The 19,508-nt window shown below is 43.4% G+C and overlaps 1 protein-coding gene across 7 annotated transcripts in view; it reads right to left on the bottom strand.

The window, feature by feature from the left end:
• LOC126298740 (uncharacterized) overlaps positions 1–19,508 on the bottom strand; it is a 374,620-nt gene that overhangs the window by 108,292 nt on the left and 246,820 nt on the right. For all 7 annotated transcript variants that reach the window (XM_049990183.1, XM_049990179.1, XM_049990178.1 and 4 more), the window contains one exon: positions 17,673–17,780. In XM_049990183.1, the coding sequence (XP_049846140.1) occupies positions 17,673–17,780 (108 nt within the window). The remainder of the gene's footprint in view (positions 1–17,672; positions 17,781–19,508) is intronic.

Genomic DNA, 19,508 nt, shown 5'->3' with positions numbered 1-19,508 from the left:
TTGTAAAAAATACCGTATTATGAATTCCCGTGTTTCTGTTGGCTGGGATTCAACTTGCAACACGTAAGTAAGTGTAACTGTTTCATTCCCCAATGATGTTGCTGCAGGAGTTCTGTATAAAGGGGCAGGGATTTATAGCCACAATGGGTCAGAGGGTCGTTGTTCTAATATTATTACCCAGCCTTATGTTCCTCCCAGCAGCTATTCACTCGTAGATCGGCAGGAGTCTACTCGGCTGCACTTTAGTGATAGCTTGCTCTTCTATTATTATTACCATCCACCATTCCCACACAGGGCTATTGGCTAAACTGGCTGGAGCAACTCTCTAGTGCTCTACATCCACCAGTTATTGACGAAATTTTTCCCGCCGATAGGATTAGGGCCGTTAGACTGCAAGACGGTCGGTCGTCTTGAATTGTGGTGTTATAGACTGTGGCAGTATTCCAAAGATGATGACACAGGGTACCCACATCCTATCACATGAGATATATGCAAACTGAATTTCTATAAATAAATAATGTCCATATTATGTTCTCTACAATACAATGTAATTACCATTTGAATTTATCATGAAATTTTGAATTTCCCGCCGATTAGTAGATTTCCTACCGTTAGGGAGGTGGAGAGGGACACGACGGACCTCTGATGGACTGGGGGATTTCCCAGAGGGAGAGGGAGTATTAATTAATTAATTAATTAGTCAATTAATCTGATATCAAAAGTGCGCCAGGTTAATTAATTAGCAGATCAATTTGATACTGTCCCAGAATCGGCTTTGTCAACTACTCACATGGCGTTAAGAAGACAATGCACATGATTTAGGACTACCAACCGTTACAGCTTCCTTAAGGCTTATGGTAGGTTTAATATTAACTGATACTTCTCTGTTACTAGTATATCTTTGTCCTGACACATAGTATCAATAAAACCTTATCCTTCAAAAGAGCCGCAAACCAGTACTTAGAAAACCACAGAGCATTTTCAGCCCATGGATTGTCTCTCTCTTCCCAAATTTCCAAGTCTCCACTATAATGGATACACATGGTTTGATCGCCGATACTGGTATAAAATAATCCGACTTCAGTGAGACTCTCTGTACACTGCAAAATACAAAACAACAAAACATTGTAGGACACTAACCTCGCCTCCTACAGTATGTGATCAAAAGTATCCGGACACTTGGCTGAAAATGACTTAAGAGTTCTTGGCGCCCTCCATCGCTAAAGCTGGAATTCAATGTGATGTTGGCTCACCCTTAGCCTAGATGACAGCTTCCATTGTCGCAGGAATAAGTTCAATCAGGTGCTGGAAGGTTTCTTGCGGAATGGCAGCCCATTCTTCACGGAGTGCTGTACTGAGGAGTGGTACCGATGTCGGTCGGTGACGCCTGGCACTAAGTCGGCGTTGGAAAACAACCCAAAGGTGTTCTATAGGATTCAGGGCAAGACTCTGAGCAGGTCAGTCCATTACAGGGATGTTATTGTCGTGTAACCACTCCGCCATAGGCCGCGCATTATGAACAGGTGCTAGATCGTGTTGAAAGATGCAATCGCCATCCCCGAATTGCTCTTCAACAGTGGGAAGCAAGAAGGTGCTTAAAACATCAATGTATACCTGTGCTGTGATGGTGCCAGGCTAAACAACAAGGGGTGCAAGCCCCCTCCGTGAAAAACACGGTCACACCATAACAACACCGCCTCCTATTTTACTATTGGCACTACACATGCTGGCACATGACGTTCACCAGTCATTCACCATACCCACACCTTGCCATCGTATCGCCACATTGTATACTGTGATTCGTCACTCACAACACAACGTTTTTTCACTGTCTAATCGTCCAATGTTTACGCTCCTTACACCAAGTGAGGCGTCGTTTGGCATTTACTGGCGTGATGTGTGGCTTATGAGCAGCCACTCGACCATGAAATCCAAGTTTTCTCAACTCCCGCCTAATTATCATAGTACTTGTAATGGATCCTGATGCAGTTTGGAATTCCTGTGTGATGGTCTGGAAGAATGTCTGCCTATTACACATTACGACCCTCTTCAATTGTCGGCGGTCTCTGTCAGCCAACAGACGAGGTCGGCCTGTACGCTTTTGTAAGGTACGTCTCTCTTCACGTTTCCACTTCATTGTCACATCGGAAGCAGTGGACCTAGGGATGTTTACGGGTGCGGAAATCTCGCGTACAGACGTATGAGACAAGTGACACCCAATCACATGACCACGTTCGAAGTCCGTGAGTTCCGCAGAGCGCCCCATTCTGCTCAGTTACGATGTCTAATGACTACTCGCTGGTATGGAGTACCTGGCAGTAACTGGCAGCACAATGCACCTAACATATAAAACCTATGTTTTTTGGGGTGTCCGGGTACTTCTGACCACACAGAGTATGTTCTATATTGAAGTTGTGCTGACCCAATGCAGTTGGTGATTTCTCTCACATCATGCACTGACCTGCACAATGGTATTTGTTCAGGACATGGGTGCGGATGTATTTCCGTTCTGTGCACGCTACAAAATCGGACGAAGACACTTTTGAGACACAACATCTGACTCAGCATATACTGTCACTATTCCTACCCCGGCCGAAATTTAGACCTGGATGACGTCAATGCCATTCGCCCAGTACGCCGGTCGTTGTGGCCGTGCGGTTCTAAGCGCTTCAGTTTGGAACCGCGTGACCGCTACGGTCGCAGGTTAGAATCCTGCCTCCGGCATGAATGTGTGTGATGTCCTTAGGTTAGTTAGGTTTAAGTAGTTCTAAGTTCTGGGGGACTGATGACCACAGATGTTAAGTCCCATAGTGCTCAGAGCCATTTGAACCATTTGAATCGCCCAGTACGAGTGACAACATTTTTCACACATCTTTGGTACATCTATGCAAACTACTACGAACACGTGCCGCCTGTTCTCAAGGACTAATACGTGCAGCATTATAGGCAAAACGCCATGCAACTATTTTGTTAACTGAGTAACACTTTGTTTCTGGAAACTCCTTTCTTATTAAACGAAATGAACTGTGCCGTCGTGTTTAAAGGCTTCTTATAAAGGGTGGTTCAACTGTAACTACCGGTGGGTTTTATGGAACCTGAAATCCCTTTCATATTCTCTTCTTTGCTATGCGCAAATTATTAGTCAAAAAATGGTTCAAATGGTTCTGAGCACTATGGGACTCAACTTCTGAGATCATTAGTCCCCTATAACTTAGAACTAGTTAAACCTAACTAACCTAAGGACATTACACACATCCATGCCCGAGGCAGGATTCGAACCTGCGGCCATAGTGGTCTCGTGGTTCCAGACTGCAGCGCCTAGAACCGCACGACCGCTTCGGCCGGCAAATTATTAGTCTTACAGAAAAAATTTAACAGTGTCTTTTTTTAGGAAATTCACTGTAGTTAAATTTTTTACTGGGATACGTTTTCGTTGAGGCCACGGTTTTTGAGTTATTCAAGGAAAACAAGTTTGAAAGTTACTTTTGTGCATTTTAAATAATTCGGAAAATACGGCCTCCAGCGGAAACGTTTTCCAGTACAAAATTTAACTACATTTAATTTCTTACAAAAGGTGGTCTTAATATTTTTATGGAACTAACAGTTTGCACATAGCGAGCGAGAGAATACGAAAATCTTGTGAATGGAATTTGGAGGTGTTGTGTGTTATTTATAGTCCATCGGTATGAGCAGATGAATCACCCTGTATACTTAAAAATCCAAGATTGTAGCACTTTCTGTAGCATATTATTGTTCCTGTAAACATACACACCCAACACACGCTGCACAAAAGTTAAAGTATGTATGGCGAACTATACAGGATATCTGTAGGAGGGAGGCTATCCTCCTTGAGTGCCACCCCATTCCAAGCCACATTATGACGCTATCGCATTCGGGTGCCTTACCATATTATGCCGTCTCGGTGACACACTTTATTGTCCCATCCCAGTTCTGCACTGTCAGAGAATTGCACCATATTAATTATGGCCCTCGAGGAGGGTACCCTCCCTCCTACAAATATCCGTTATAGTTCACCTGTACATAGAAATATTTTAATTTTCTTGTGTGTATATAATATCGACAATCTGCCATGGGAAGTGCTACCATATTAGATTTTGGAACACCTAGAAGCCTGAAACCATGACTACATATTTTACTTCGTCTAACAATGAGGATCAGTGTTCAGAAAAAGGTTAATTTTCACAAAACAATTGCATGGGGTTTTGCCTATAGTACTGCACATGCTGTTCCCTGGATAAAGACGGCATATGATCATAGTCGATTCCATAGACGTATCAATACACAATATTGCTCCAGAAGTTGGACCATTACGGAATAAGGGGAGTATCACACAATTGGTTCACCTCTTACTTTAGCAATAGGCAGCAAAAGTTCATTATTCACAATGTTGATAACGGCTGTGATGTGGGATCTGAGTGGGGTACTGTCAAGTGGGGGGGGGGGGGGGGGTGCCCCAGGGATCAGTGTTGGGGCAGCTCCTGTTCCTTATTTATATAAATCATATGCCCTCTAGTATTATGGGTAACTCTAAAATATTTCTGTTTGCTGATGACACTAGCTTGGTAGTAAAGGACGTTGTGTGCAACATTGACTCCTAGTACGAGTATATAATGACAAAGAGGAAGGATAAACATATGCTGATTTACCAAAATCCTTACTAGCCAATTCAGAAATATGGTAAGTGCGAAAAGCAATAATGTCTCTGTCAACAAAACTTTCAAGTCCAGGAACATTTGGTACTCCTGTACCACCACGAACAATGACTACGGTAAACCCTCCGTTACCATGACCAAATGAATCATTTATATCTAAACTAAAATTAAGTCTGCAACTGACGAAAACGGCAGGACCATCCAGCAGCGCTTGTGCAGCGACAGACTTAACTGGAATACGATTCTTCTTGTCTCCAGCTGTTGTAGCAAATTCGATGTTCTCGATGGTCTTGTAGACTGTTTAGAACGGCATGACCTCAGTTCATGGCTTGTAGAAAATAAACTAACATTAAATCACAGTAAGACTCAGTTTTTACAGTTCCTAACACACAATTCAACAAAACGTGACGTTTTAATCTCACAGAACGGACATATGATTAGTGAAACTGAACAGTTCAAATTCCTTGGTGTTCAGATAGATAGTAAGCTGTCGTGGAAAGCCCACGTTCAGGATCTTGTTCAAAGACTTAATACTGCCATTTTCACTATTCGAACGGTATCGAAAGTGAGTGATATTTCGACACGTAAATTAGTCTACTCTGCTTATTTTCATTCTCTTATGTAGTATGGTGTTATGTTTTGGGGTAACTCTTCCCATTCTAGAAGGATATTTTTGGCTCAGAAACGGGCGGTTCGGGCAATAAGTGGTGTGAGGTCACGAACCTCTTGTCGACCTATTTTCACGAGTCTGGGTATTTTGACATTGGGCTCTCAATATGTATATTCCTTAATGTCGCTTCTTGTTATCAATATTAGATTATTTCCAACAATAAGCAGCTTTCACTCAGTTAATACTCGGCAGAAATCAAACATCCATTTGGATCGGACTTCCTTAACTCTTGTGCAAAAAAGGTGTGCAGTATACTGCTGCATCCATTTGCAATAAGCTGCCACTAGATTTCAAAAATCTTAGCACTAATCCACGTGCTTTCAAATTGAAACTGAAGAGTTTCCTCAAGGGTCACTCCTTCCATTCTGTCGAGGAGTTCCTTGAAAAATTAAGTTAATTCTCATTTTATTGCCGATAGCGTTTGCTTAAACTTATGGACTGATTTTCTTTCAGGTTCATGAACATTTATTTTTATCTGTTATTACTTTTTATGTTATAAGTTCATGTACTGACACGTTCCCTGACCTTGGAGATTTGCTCCTCAACTTGGTCCTACGGAACTTGGCATTTAAATAAATAAATCAATCAATCAAAGAACGGAAATACGTCCACATTCTTCTCCTGAACAAACACCATTGTGCAGGTCAGCACATAATGTGGGAGACATTGCATTGGGTTAGCTCAGCCTAAATACAGAATACTTGAGACCTTCGATGGGTGATCATTAGCTATTAAACCGTTCCCAGAGAAACTCAGTGTAGCTGGGTTATTTTATGCTGTATTGAAGATCAGATCATGTTTTTCACTGCGGTGGAGGCTTGAAAGTTTGAGAAGAAAAGCAAAGTCCATGGGCTAATCATGCTCTTTGATTTTTCAAGTGTGTGTGTGTGTGTGTGTGTGTGTGTGTGTGGCCCTTGTGAACAGTAAAGATTTTATGGGCATATTTCAGAGTAATCATGTATCAGTAACAGCAAAGGATGAAGTTGTTTTAAAATTTACTGCATATGTTGAAGAACTCTAAAGGCTGTTTGTCCTAACGCATAAAGTACGTCGTCATCTGGAAACCACAGGACATGCGAGTTATCTACAATGTTCATCTGTGTAAAATTTGCTTCCCTGTAGAGATGAGATTGCTGTTCTATCCATGCGGAGCATTCTTTTCGTAATAGATTCACTATGAATGTATAGCTTAGCGATACAAAATGTTAAACTTCATTATTTTCAGTCTTCATTTTGTCTGTTCTAATAATGGTCTGCTAAGTCCAAGAAATACAGAAAAATATGCTAATTTTTATGTCTCTCTAACTCTGCAACAACAAAACAAACAAGAGACGAATTCTTCTTTCTCTCTCCCTCTCTACCTACCTACCTACCTACCTACTTACCTACCTCTATTTCTCCCTGAAACTGCAATAGCTGAACTGTTAAGCTTCATCTCGCGTAAAAGTACAAAATTCTCTTTGGAATGGCAACAACTGCACTGTAAAATTTTTCGGACATTGTAAATGTATGAACTGCCAAGACAGTCTCCATCAGCTGACATGTTAAGCCTTATGGGAAGTATGTATGATATAATAAAAAATATTTCTACTTGTAAAAATATTATATGAATTATATGAATTAAATATATTAATTAAATATATTAAATTATTATATGAATCCTCTAGATTCAAAAGCCATTTTTTTAAACACACACGAAGTTCATCTTCACTGAATGGGACTTGACTGATTAATGTAGCACTTCGCTTCTGTCTACCGTTGACAGCATATTGCAAGGTCGTGTAATTGTGTCCTAGTCACTTGGTGGTGAATTAATGAATTACCAGAAAGTTACTGCACTTCTCTCGCCATCAGTTGTGTTACTGGTAGATAGTATAAACCACTCACTTTCAGGAATTGCTGGCACTTTTAGAGTGGGCTGCACTGAGTGGAACTGCCTACCCCCACATCCACATCACACATTTTCCAATATCAGCGTAAATATATCTAATGGAATGGGACCAACCATTTCTAAGTATAGAATAATATTCGGCTGCATCTCTTGACTTATTACGAAAGATAATAAGTTCCATAACACCTAGGTGACTTACTTCTGTTGCCAAGAGTGCCGATTTCTGCCTCTTGGTCTGATCAGATGTTGGGGGAGCTGATGCATGTGAAACCCCACATGCTGTGAAAAAACCTTATTCCAGCCATTGACAGTAGATAAAATGAAACTCGCTCTGTCAAATACACATTGACAACATGTTACAGTTAGGGCAAGCTCTTCAATGTGGTAGACGAGTTCAGCGAAGTTATTTTGCCTACTTGCCTAAGAGAAATAGGCAGGAGATGCTGGAGAAGAATAGTCTGTCTGCAGAATGAAAATTGAGCATCACTTGTGGCGGGAGTTGTCTTTCCCAGAACAACACTGCGGCTGCCGTAAGCGATGACAAGAATTAATTTCCCTTCTAGCAGAGTAGAAGAGTGTGCAGAGATTTACACAGATTCCGTCTATTTGCGTTTCTTACATTTGTATTATTAGTAGCTCATAGCTGTATTCCATTTAGCGTTAAGACATATTGTGGAAATAAACAATCCCTGGTTATGTATGCACATTGTTTCACAAGCGATTCTTCTTAAGGGGGCACTGCTAAGCGTCGGTATAACTTTCTGAAACACCCTATAGCTGCTTGTTATGAGGTGGTAGTGGGGTAGATGCAGTGGGGAATAACCTGCTACTCTTAAGGTTTCGCAGACCTATTAAGAAGGGAAGTGCATTACTACAATCCGGCGTCCTACCTTCCGTCGCACTTCTACCACCACCCCTGCCGCCTCCACCCTGTTACACCCACGGAACCAATTTATTCGACAATACACTTCTACTGCATTTAGACGTTGTACACATATTAATACGGTATACTTGGTATTAACTCATTTCATTTTTACTGTAAACGATAATTTTATACCATTAGAACATTATTTTTAATTAATAAGGTATTCTCCAGTTTCCAGTGATTAAATGGCCACGAGCTTTTGGCAGAGATCTCCTCTGCCATTATCAAGTGGTTGACCGTCGTCTGAATGCTGCTGCCGTGCTTATATAACCGCGTCGTCATCAGTGATATTACTGGTACCTAGCCGCACGCCATATGTAGCAATGTTTTGGTAGCCGGACATCACCGCCAGCTTCAACTCCACGATCACGTGATCCCAGGCCATACTCAGCTGCAATCCACCTTCTTAAGTGAGGATGTTGTCCGAAATTTTGATGTCTATTGCTTCATGTGTTACGCTATCCCAGAAACTGTTGTTCCGTTTGCCGGCCGGGGTGGCCGAACGGTTATAGGCACTACAGTCTGGAAGGCGCGACCGCTACGGTCGCAGGTTCGAATCCTGCCTCGGGCATGGATGTGTGTGATGTCCTTAGCTTAGTTAGGTTTAAGTAGTTCTAAGTTCTAGGGGACTGATGACCTCAGAAGTTAAGTCCCATAGTGCTCAGAGCCATTTTTTGTTGTTGTTCCGTTTAATAACAGAAGTATCGTCGAAAGCTATTCGGTGACCATTTTCCAGATCATGCACCTCTACAGCTGATTTTTCGGGATAGCGTAGGCGAAAACACCTTTCATGTTCTCTGCGTTGCTGTTCAATAGTATGGACCGTCTACCCACATCCACATGGTATTTTGTGCATTTCCGTGTTCTGAGGCATACATCGTCTTTCACAGGCTTCATTAGATGCTGTTCAGGAGCCGTATCCAAGGCGAGGTTCTCAAAATGCTCCATACACAGGTTCGCTACAAGTGGAGCCAATGGGCTTCCGATCGCGACGGAATACGGAATACATTGAGAGGGCAATGTCAAATTATCCAAACTGGTGAACAGAGGCTGACAAGAGGTTCGCGAACTTATACCACGTACTGTCCGAACTGCATGTTTCCAAGCCAAAAATGTCCGTTTAGAATGGCAAAAGTTACCCCAAAACATAATACCATGCGACATAAGCGAATGAAAATAAGCAAAGCAGACTAGTTTTCGTGTCGAACGATAACTTATTTCAGGTAACGTTCGAATAATAAAAATGGCAGCATTAAGTCTTTGAACAAGATCCTGAACGTGAGCTTTCCACGACAGTTTACTATCTATCTGAACACTTAAAAATTTGAAGTGTTCAGTTTCACTAATCATATGCCCATTCTGAGGAATTAAAATGTTGGGTTTTGTTGAACTGTGAACACTGAATCTTACTGTGATTTAGCGTTATGTCCTGAACTGCGCTATTTGAAATCTAGCCGCCGGCCGCTGTGACCGAGGGGTTCTAGGCGCTTCAGTCCGGAACCGCGCTGCTGTTACAGTCGCAGGTTCGAATCTTGCCTCGGGCATGGATGTGTGTGATGTCCTTAGGTTATTTAGGGGACTGATAACCTCAGATGTTAAGTCCCGTAGTGCTTAGAGCCATTTGAACCATTTGAATGTGAAACCGAGCCAATGTCGCACACAACATCATTCACTACTAAGCTACTGTCATCAGCAAACAGAAATATTTTAGAATTACCCGTAGTACTAGAGGGTACATAATTTATATAAATAGGGGAACAGGAGTGGCCTCAACACTTATCCCTGGGACACCCCCGTTTGACCGTACCCCATTCAGACCGCACATCAGCCATTGATACACTGCGAATAATGAGCTTTTGCTGTGTGTTGTTAAAGTAAGAGGTGAACCAATTGTGAGCTGTTCCCCGTATTCAGTAATGGTCCAACTTTTGGAGCAATACTTTGTGGTGAACACAATCAAACGCCGTAGTTAAATATAAAAATATGCCTAGCGGTCGAAACGTTTTGTTTAATCGATCCAGTACCTCACAGAGGAAAGAGAGTATAGCATTTGTAGTTGTTAAACGACTTCTAAAGCCTCACTGTACAACAAATAGCAAATTATGTTATATAAAATGATCAATTATCCTTACATACACAGCCTTTTCAATAACTTTAGCAAACACTGATTGCATAGAATTAGTTTACATTATCCTTTTCTCTCTTTTCATTATGCGGCTTTACTACTACTTTAATTGTTCAGGAAACTGACCATTCTTAAAGGAAAAATTACAAATACGCCTGTGTACAGGGCTAACATGTGTAGCACGGCACTTTAATATTCCGCTAAGCACTTCATCATATCCATGAGAGTCCTTAGTCTTCAGTGATCTAATTATTTACTCAATCTTCTCCTTATCTGTATCACAGAAGAGTATTTCAGACATCTTTCTCGGGAAGGAATTTTCCAAGAGAGTTATATGATTCCCTGTAGAAACTAAGTTTTTATTTAATGCACCAGTAATGCTCAGAAAATGATTGTTAATAACTGTACATATTACTGACTTATCAGTAACAAAATTTTTTACTCGTACTCACTATATATCGTCGACCTTGTACTGCTGACAAGACACTTCCTTCACAACTAACCATATGGTTTTAATTTTATCTCGTGAATTTGCTATCCTCTTTGCGTACCACATTGTCTTTGCGTTCCTAATAACATTTTAGGCACCTTACAATACTGTTTGTAATGGGCTACTGTCTAGTACGGCGGTGCGGGTCTCCCGCATCGTCCCCTACGCTCCTCGGAATATGGGTCCTCCTCCTCCTCCTCCTCCTCCTCCTCCTCATCATCATCATCATCATCATCACTGTAGCTTGATTGTGACTATTTCTAACATTTTTTTTTTTTTTTTATAATTCCTGCTTTGTTCTACATGATATCCTTATACCACTAGTCAGCCACCCAGGCTGTCTTTTACTGCTAGTACCTCGTTTAGACCGTTCCAATGTCCGACCAGATAGCTGACTGGACAGAGTGACAGATTGCCGTTTTACGGGCCCAGGTTCGGGTCCCCGCTGGGTCGGGGATTTTCTACGCTCAGGGACTGGGTGTTGTGCTGTCTTCGTCGTCATTTTATTGCCAGCTGGCGAGCAAGTCGCCCAATGTGGCCCCTAAGTTGGCCGGACCAGCCACGCAACGGGTCTCCCGGCCAGTGACGCCAAACGCTTATTTCCATTTTGTCGTTCTAATGCAAAGCAGCTCTCAAAGAACGTGAGAAGTGTCTTGTTGTTGTTGTTGTTGTTGTTGTGGTCTTCAGTCCGGAGACTGGTTTGATGCAGCTCTCCATCCTACTCTATCCTGTGCAAGCTGCTTCATCTCCCAGTACCTACTGCAACACACATCCTTCTGAATCTGCTTAGTGTATTCATCTCTTGATCTCCCACTACGATTTTTACCCTCCACGCTGCCCTCCAATACTAAATTGGTGATCCCTTGATGCCTCAGAACATGTCCTACCAACGGATCCCTTCTTCCAGTAGAGCTGTGCCACAAACTTCTCTTCTCCCCAATCCTCTTTAACACCTCCTCATTAGTTATGTGATCTTCCCATCTAATCTTCAGCATTCTTCTGTAGCACCACATTTCGAAAGCTCCTATTCTCTTCTTGTCCAAACTATTTATCGTCCATGTTTCACTTCCATACATGGCTACACTCCATACAAATACTTTCAGAAATGACTTCCTGACACTTGAATCAACGCTCGATGTTAACAAATTTTTCTTCTTCAGAAACGCTTTCCCTGCCATTGTCAGTCTACATTTGATATCCTCTCTACTTCGCGCATCATCAGTTATTTTGCACCCTAAATAGCAAAACTCCTTTACTACTTTAAGTGTCTCATTTCCTAATATAATTCCCTCAGCATCACCCAAGTTAACTCGACTACATTCCATTATCCTCGTTCTGCTTTTGTTGATGTTCATCTTATATCCTCCTTTCAAGACACTGTCCATTCCATTCAACTGCTCTTCCAAGTCCTTTGCTGTCTCTGACAGAATTACAATGTCATCGGCGAAGCTCAAAGTTTTTATTTCTTCTCCATGGATGTTAATACCTACTCCGAATTTTTCTTTTGTTTCTTTTACTGCTTGCTCAATATACAGATTGAATAACATCGGGGAGAGGCTACAACCCTGTCTCACTCCCTTCCCAACCGCTGCTTCCCTTTCATGTCCCTTATAACTGCCATCTGGCTTCTGTACAAATTGTAAATAGCCTTTCGCTCCCTGTATTTTACCCCTGCCACCTTAAGTATTTGAAAGACAGTATTCCAGTCAACATTGTCAAAAGCATTCTCTAAGTCTACAAATGCTAGAAACGTAGGTTTGCCTTTCCTTAATCTTTCTTCTAAGATAAGTCGCAAGGTCAGTATTGCCTCACGTGTTCCAGTATTTCTACGGAATCCAAACTGATCCTCCACGAGGTCGGCTTCTACTAGTTTTTCCATTCGTCTGTAAAGAATTTGTGTCAGTATTTTGCAGCTGTGGCTTATTATACTCATAGTTCGGTAATTTTCACATCTGTCGACACCTGCTTTCTTTGGGATTGGAATTATTATATTCTTCTAGAAGTCTGATGGTATTTCGCCTGTTTCATACATATTGCTCACCAGACTGTAGAGTTTTGTCAGGACTGGCTCTCCCAAGGCCGTCAGTAGTTCCAATGGTGTGTTGTCTACTCCAGGGGCCTTGTTTCGACTCAGGTCTTTCAGTGCTCTGTCAAACTCTTCACGCAGTATCGTATCTCCCATTTCATCTTCATCTACATCCTCTTCCATTTCCATAATACTGTCCTGAAGTACATCGCCCTTGTATAAGCCTTCTATATACTCCTTCCACCTTTCTGCTTTCCCTTCTTTGCTTAGAACTGGGTTTCCATCTGAGCTCTCGATCTTCATAAAAGTGGTTCCCCTATCTCCAAAGGTCTCTTTAATTTTCCTGTAGGCAGTATCTATCTTACCCCTAGTGAGATAAGCCTCTACATCCTTACATTTGTCCTCTAGCCATCCCTGCTTAGCCATTTTGCACTTCCTGTCGACCTCATTTTTTAGACATTTGTATTCCTTTTTGCCTGTTTCATTTACTGCATTTTTATATTTTCTCCTTTCATCAATTAAATTCAATATTTCTTCTGTTACCCAAGGATTTCTACTAGCCCTCGTCTTTTTACCTACTTGATCCTCTGCTGCCTTCACTATTTCATTCCTCAAAGTTACCCATTCTTCTTGTACTGTGTTTCTTTCCCCCATTTCTGTCAATTGTTCCCTTATGCTCTCCCTGAAACTCTGTACAACTTCTGGTTCTTTCAGTTTATCCAGGTCCTATCTCCTTAAATTCCCACCTTTTTGCAGTTTCTTCAGTTTTAATCTACAGGTCATAACCAATAGATTGTGGTCAAGAGTCCACATCTGCCCCTGGAAATGTCTTACAATTTAAAACCTGGTTCCTAAATTTCTATCTTACCATTATATAATCTATCTGATACCTTTTAGTATCTCCAGGGTTCTTCCATGTATACAACCGTCTTTCATGATTCTTGAAAAAAGTGTTAGCTATGATTAAGTTATGCTCTGTGCAAAATTCTACCAGGCGGCTTTCTCTTTCATTTCTTAGCCCCAATCCATATTCACCTACTATGTTTCCTTCTCTCCCTTTTCCTACACTCGAATTCCAGTCACCCATGACCATAAAATTTTCGTCTCCCTTCACTATCTGAATAATTTCTTTTATTTCATCATACATTTCTTCAATTTCTTCGTCATCTGCAGAGCTAGTTGGCATATAAACTTTTACTCCTGTAGTAGGTGTGGGCTTCGTATCTATCTTGGCCACAATAATGCGCTCATTACGCTGTTTGTAGTAGCTTACACGCATTCCTATTTTCCTATTCATTATTAAACCTACTCCTGCATTGCCTCTACTTGATTTTGTGTTTATAACTCTATAGTCACCTAACCAGAAGTCTTGTTCTTCCTGCCACCGAACTTAACTAATTCCCACTATATCTAACTTTAACCTATCTATTTCCCTTTTTAAATTTTCTAACCTACCTGCACGATTAAGGGATCTGACATTCCACGCTTCGATCCGTAGAACGCTAGTTTTCTTTCTCCTGATAACGATATCCTCTTGAGTAGTCCCCGCCCGGAGATCCGAATGGGGGACTATTTTACCTCCGGAATGTTTTACCCAAGAGGACGCCATCGTCATTTAATCATACAGTAAAGCTGCATGCCCTCGGGAAAGATTACGGCCGTAGTTTCCCCTTGCTTTCAGCCGTTCGCAGTACCAGCACAGCAAGGCCGTTTTGGTTATTGTTACAAGGCCAGATCAGTCAATCATCGAGAGTGTTGCGCTTGCAACTGCTGAAAAGGCTGCTGCCCCTCTTCAGGAACCACATTTTTGTCTGGCCTCTCAACAGATACCCCTCCTTTGTGGTTGTACGTACGGTACGGCTATTTGTATCGCTGAGGCACACAAGCCTCTCCACCAACGGCAAGGTGCATGGTTCATGGGGGTGGGGGGTGGGGGGTGGGGGGGGTGGGGGGGTGGGGGGGGGGGAGGAGAAATGTGTTAAGGAAAGCATTATATTTGTCATCTTCGTTAACAGCAATATAAAAACCCTGTCACTCTCGTTTCTTAACGAGGTTTATAAAGCTCTGTGTTACCTTTTATTAGGTTTCCTACATAGTTTGTAATTGCTGATGCTACGTACTGATGTGCTTAATGCTAGTACTGTAGAGCAATGAGTCGCATGTCAACACAATCACCAAAGTCAACATTACCTTCCTTTAATTGGGCCAACTGGCGGTGACTCGAGGAAGTACAGTACATACTAACGGAACTAAAATGAGCTCTAACATGGAAATTAAGCATTTCCGGACACATGACCACGTAACATCTTTTCTTTATTTGTGTGTGAGGAATGTTTCCTGAAAGTTTGGCCGTACCTTTTTGTAACACCCTGTATAAGCACGGCAGCGGCATTCAGACCGTTGTCAACCACTTGAGAATAGCAGAGGAGATCTCAAATAAAAGGTCGTGTTCAGTTAACCACTGAAGCGACTGAAAATTCAAAAATATTTCATTAATACACTCCTGGAAATGGAAAAAAGAACACATTGACACCGGTGTGTCAGACCCACCATACTTGCTCTGGACACTGCGAGAGGGCTGTACAAGCAATGATCACACGCACGGCACAGCGGACACACCAGGAACCGCGGTGTTGGCCGTCGAATGGCGCTAGCTGCGCAGCATTTGTGCACCGCCGCCATCAGTGTCAGCCAGTTTGCCGTGGCATACGGAGCTCCATCGCAGTCTTTAACAATGGTTGCATGCCACGACAGCGTGGACGTGAACCGTATGTGCAGTTGACGGACTTTGAGCGAGGGCGTATAGTGGGCATGCGGGAGGCCGGGTGGACGTACCGCCGAATTGCTCAACACGTGGGGCGTGAGGTCTCCACAGTACATCGATGTTGTCGCCAGTGGTCGGCGGAAGGTGCACGTGCCCGTCGACCTGGGACCGGACCGCAGCGACGCACGGATGCACGCCAAGACCGTAGGATCCTACGCAGTGCCGTAGGGGACCGCACCGCCACTTCCCAGCAAATTAGGGACACTGTTGCTCGTGGGGTATCGGCGAGGACCATTCGCAACCATCTCCATGAAGCTGGGCTACGGTCCTGCACATCGTTAGGCCGTCTTGGGCTCACGCCCCAACATCGTGCAGCCCGCCTCCAGTGGTGTCGCGACAGGCGTGAATGGAGGGACGAATGGAGACGTGTCGTCTTCAGCGATGAGAGTCGCTTCTGCCTTGGTGCCAATGATGGTCGTATGCGTGTTTGGCGCCGTGCAGCTGAGCGCCACAATCAGGACTGCATACGACCGAGGTACACAGGGCCAACACCCGGCATCATGGTGTGGGGAGCGATCTCCTACACTGGCCGTACACCTCTGGTGATCGTCGAGGGGACACTGAATAGTGCACAGTACATCCAAACCGTCATCGAAACCATCGTTCTACCATTCCTAGACCGGCAAGGGAACTTGCTGTTCCAACAGGACAATGCACGTCCGCATGTATCCCGTGCCACCCAACGTGCTCTAGAATGTGTAAGTCAACTACCCTGACCAGCAAGATCTCCGGATCTGTCCCCCATTGAGCATGTTTGGGACTGGATGAAGCTTCGTCTCACGCAGTCTGCACGTCCAGCACGAACGCTGGACCAACTGAGGCGCCAGGTGGAAATGGCATGGCAAGCCGTTCCACAGGACTACATCCAGCATCTCTACGATCGTCTCCATGGGAGAATAGCAGCCTGCATTGCTGCGAAAGGTGGATATACACTGTACTAGTGCCGAGATTGTGCATGCTCTGTTGCCTGTGTCTATGTGCCTGTGGTTCTGTCATTGTGATCATGTGATGTATCTGACCCCAGGAATGTGTCAATAAAATTTCCCCTTCCTGGGACAATGAATTCACGGTGTTCTTATTTCAATTTCCAGGAGTGTAGATCGATGAAATTTGGACCATACGGAGAAAGAACTGCTACGGTGTAGTGTACTGTTGTACAGAAACTATCTGAAAGAAATACGCGATGAGACGAACAGTAACGACACTTTTTTCCCAGAAAGTCTTTACACTGATCTCACCGCTATAAATGATGTCCCTCTGGACATTAGAAATGGCGGGACATGTTCCATTATACGGTGTGTGATCACCATGGACTGAAGTGCATGTTCTGTAACGTGCTCCAGTGCTGGCCACAAGGGTGGTAAGTAGTCTTGTGGTAGTGGGTACCATTCCTCCACCAGTGCTGTTGAAAATTGCTGCATGATCGTTGGTGCATGTGGGCATGCTGCAATACGTCTCCCCACGTGCACCAACGACCATCCGGCAGTTATTAGCTGCGGTGGTGAAGAAATGGGACGTCCTATAACAAGAATTCCTTACCAACCCTGTGGCCAGAACGTAAGCACGCTGCAGACCATGCATTGCTGTTCGAGGTGATCACGCACTGTGTTAAGGACCATGTCCTGTCTTTCCTAATGTCCAGGGGGACCATTATAGAAAGCGGTGACGTTAGTGTGATTATTATCTTTGAATGAAAGTGTCGTTCCTGTTTGTGGCATTGCGTACTTCTTTCAGTTAACTTCTGTGCTATAGTGTACCACGCCTTTCTATGCGTGGTCCTCGTTTCATCAAGTTATGTTAGTTGGCAGTAATACATGATACGGAAGTTACTTTCGTCCTTACAGTTTTACACACCAGTTTATTTCAATGCCTATGATAGCTCACCTGTGTTAGCATTTCAAACTAGTTTCTGTGGAATGATATAAGGAAGCGATTAATTTTAAAATGTGCTAAGAAAATATACTTAGTAGAAGACAAGAATGGAAACAAATTTTAGCTAAGCTTGTCGTAAAGTAACTTAAATTACATGCTAATGTTGCACTCCTCACCTACAACGTCGACTGCAACCCACTTCCTCTTTCTGTATTTTAAGAAGTGATGAACGCACAGCTCACGTCCCTCACAGTCACAAAGTTTGTGCCAGCGACTTCCTGCAGCTGGAACAAATCCGAATAAGCTTACAACTATTTCTGTAAAAGAAGTGTTTCCCTTCTGCTTCACTTTTGGCCTTTTATAAAATTACAGACAAAATACATCAAATCTTGTAAGTAGTCTTTACGGATTTGCCGCCGGATGACGTTTTGAAAATTCCACAATAATTCCTCGGAACAACTGTCCGACATCCTCCGGTGGTGAACCTTGCCGGTGGCTAGGCATCACTGAAGGTATCCGTACTTCTAGTCACTGTATACAGAAGACGGCCGGCCAGTGTGGCCACGCGGTTCTAGGCGCGTCAGTCTGGAACCGCGAGACCGCTACGGTCGCTGGTTCGAATCCTGCCTCGAGCATCGATGTGTGTGATGTCCTTAGGTTAGTTAGGTTACGTAGTTCTACGTTCTAGGGGACTGATGACCTCAGATGTTAAGTCCCATAGTGCTCAGAGCCATTTGATATACAGGGTGTTTCAAAAATGACCGGTATATTTGAAGCGGCAATAAAAACTAAATGAGCAGCGATAGAAATACACCGTTTGTTGCAATATGCTTGCGACAACAGTACATTTTCTGGCGGACAAACTTTCGAAATTACAGTAGTTATAATTTTCAACAACAGATGGCGCTGCAAGTGATGTGAAAGATAAAGACAACGCAGTCTGTGGGTGCGCCATTCTGTATGTCGTCTTTCTGCTGTAAGCGTGTGCTGTTCACAACGTGCACGTGTGCTGTGGACAACATGGTTTATTCCTTAGAACAGAGGATTTTTCTGGTGTTGGAATTCCACCGCCTACAATACAGGGTTGTTGCAACAAGACGAAGTTTTCAACGGAGGTTTAATGTAACCAAAGGACCAAAAAGCGATACAAAAAAGGATCTGTTTGAAAAATTTCAACGGACTGGGAACGTGACGGATGAATGTGCTGGAAAGGTAGGGCGACCGCGTACGACAACCACAGAGGGCAACGCGCAGCTAGTGCAGCAGGTGATCGGGTTTCCGTTCGCCGTGTTGCAGCTGCGGTCCAAATGACGCCAACGTCCACGTATCGTCTCATGCGCCAGAGTTTACACCTCTATTCATAAAAAATTCAAACGCGGCAACCCCTCAGCGCCGCTACCATTGCTGCACGAGAGACATTCGCTAACGATATAGTGCACAGGATTGATGACGGCGATATGCATGTGGGCAGCATTTGGTTTACTGACGAAGCTTATTTTTACCTGGACGGCTTCGTCAATAAACAGAACTGGCGCATATGGGGAACCGAAAAGCCCCATGTTGCAGTCCCATCCTCCCTGCATCCTCAAAAAGTACTGGTCTGGGACGCCATTTCTTCCAAAGGAATCATTGGCCCTTTTTTCAGATCCGAAAGGATTACTGCATCACGCTATCTGGACATTCTTCGTGAATTTGTGGCGGTGCAAATTGCCTTAGACGACACTGCGAACACCTCGTGGTTTATGCAAGATGGTGTCCGGCCACATCGCACGGCCGGCGTCTTTAATTTCCTGAATGAATATTTCGATGATCGTGAGATTGCTTGGGGCTATCCGAAACATACAGGAGGCGGCGTGGATTGGCCTCCCTATTCGCCAGACATGAACCCCTGTGACTTCTTTCTGTGGGGACACTTGAAAGACCAGGTGTACCGCCAGAATCCAGAAACAATTGAAAAGCTGAAGCAGTACATCTCATCTGCATGTGAAGCCATTCCGTCAGACACGTTGTCA

The sequence above is a fragment of the Schistocerca gregaria genome, chromosome X (genome assembly GCF_023897955.1).
Source record: "Schistocerca gregaria isolate iqSchGreg1 chromosome X, iqSchGreg1.2, whole genome shotgun sequence".
NCBI lineage: Eukaryota > Metazoa > Arthropoda > Insecta > Orthoptera > Acrididae > Schistocerca > Schistocerca gregaria.
Note: the sequence above shows the minus strand (reverse complement) of the source record. Positions and strands in the feature narration are given on the sequence as shown.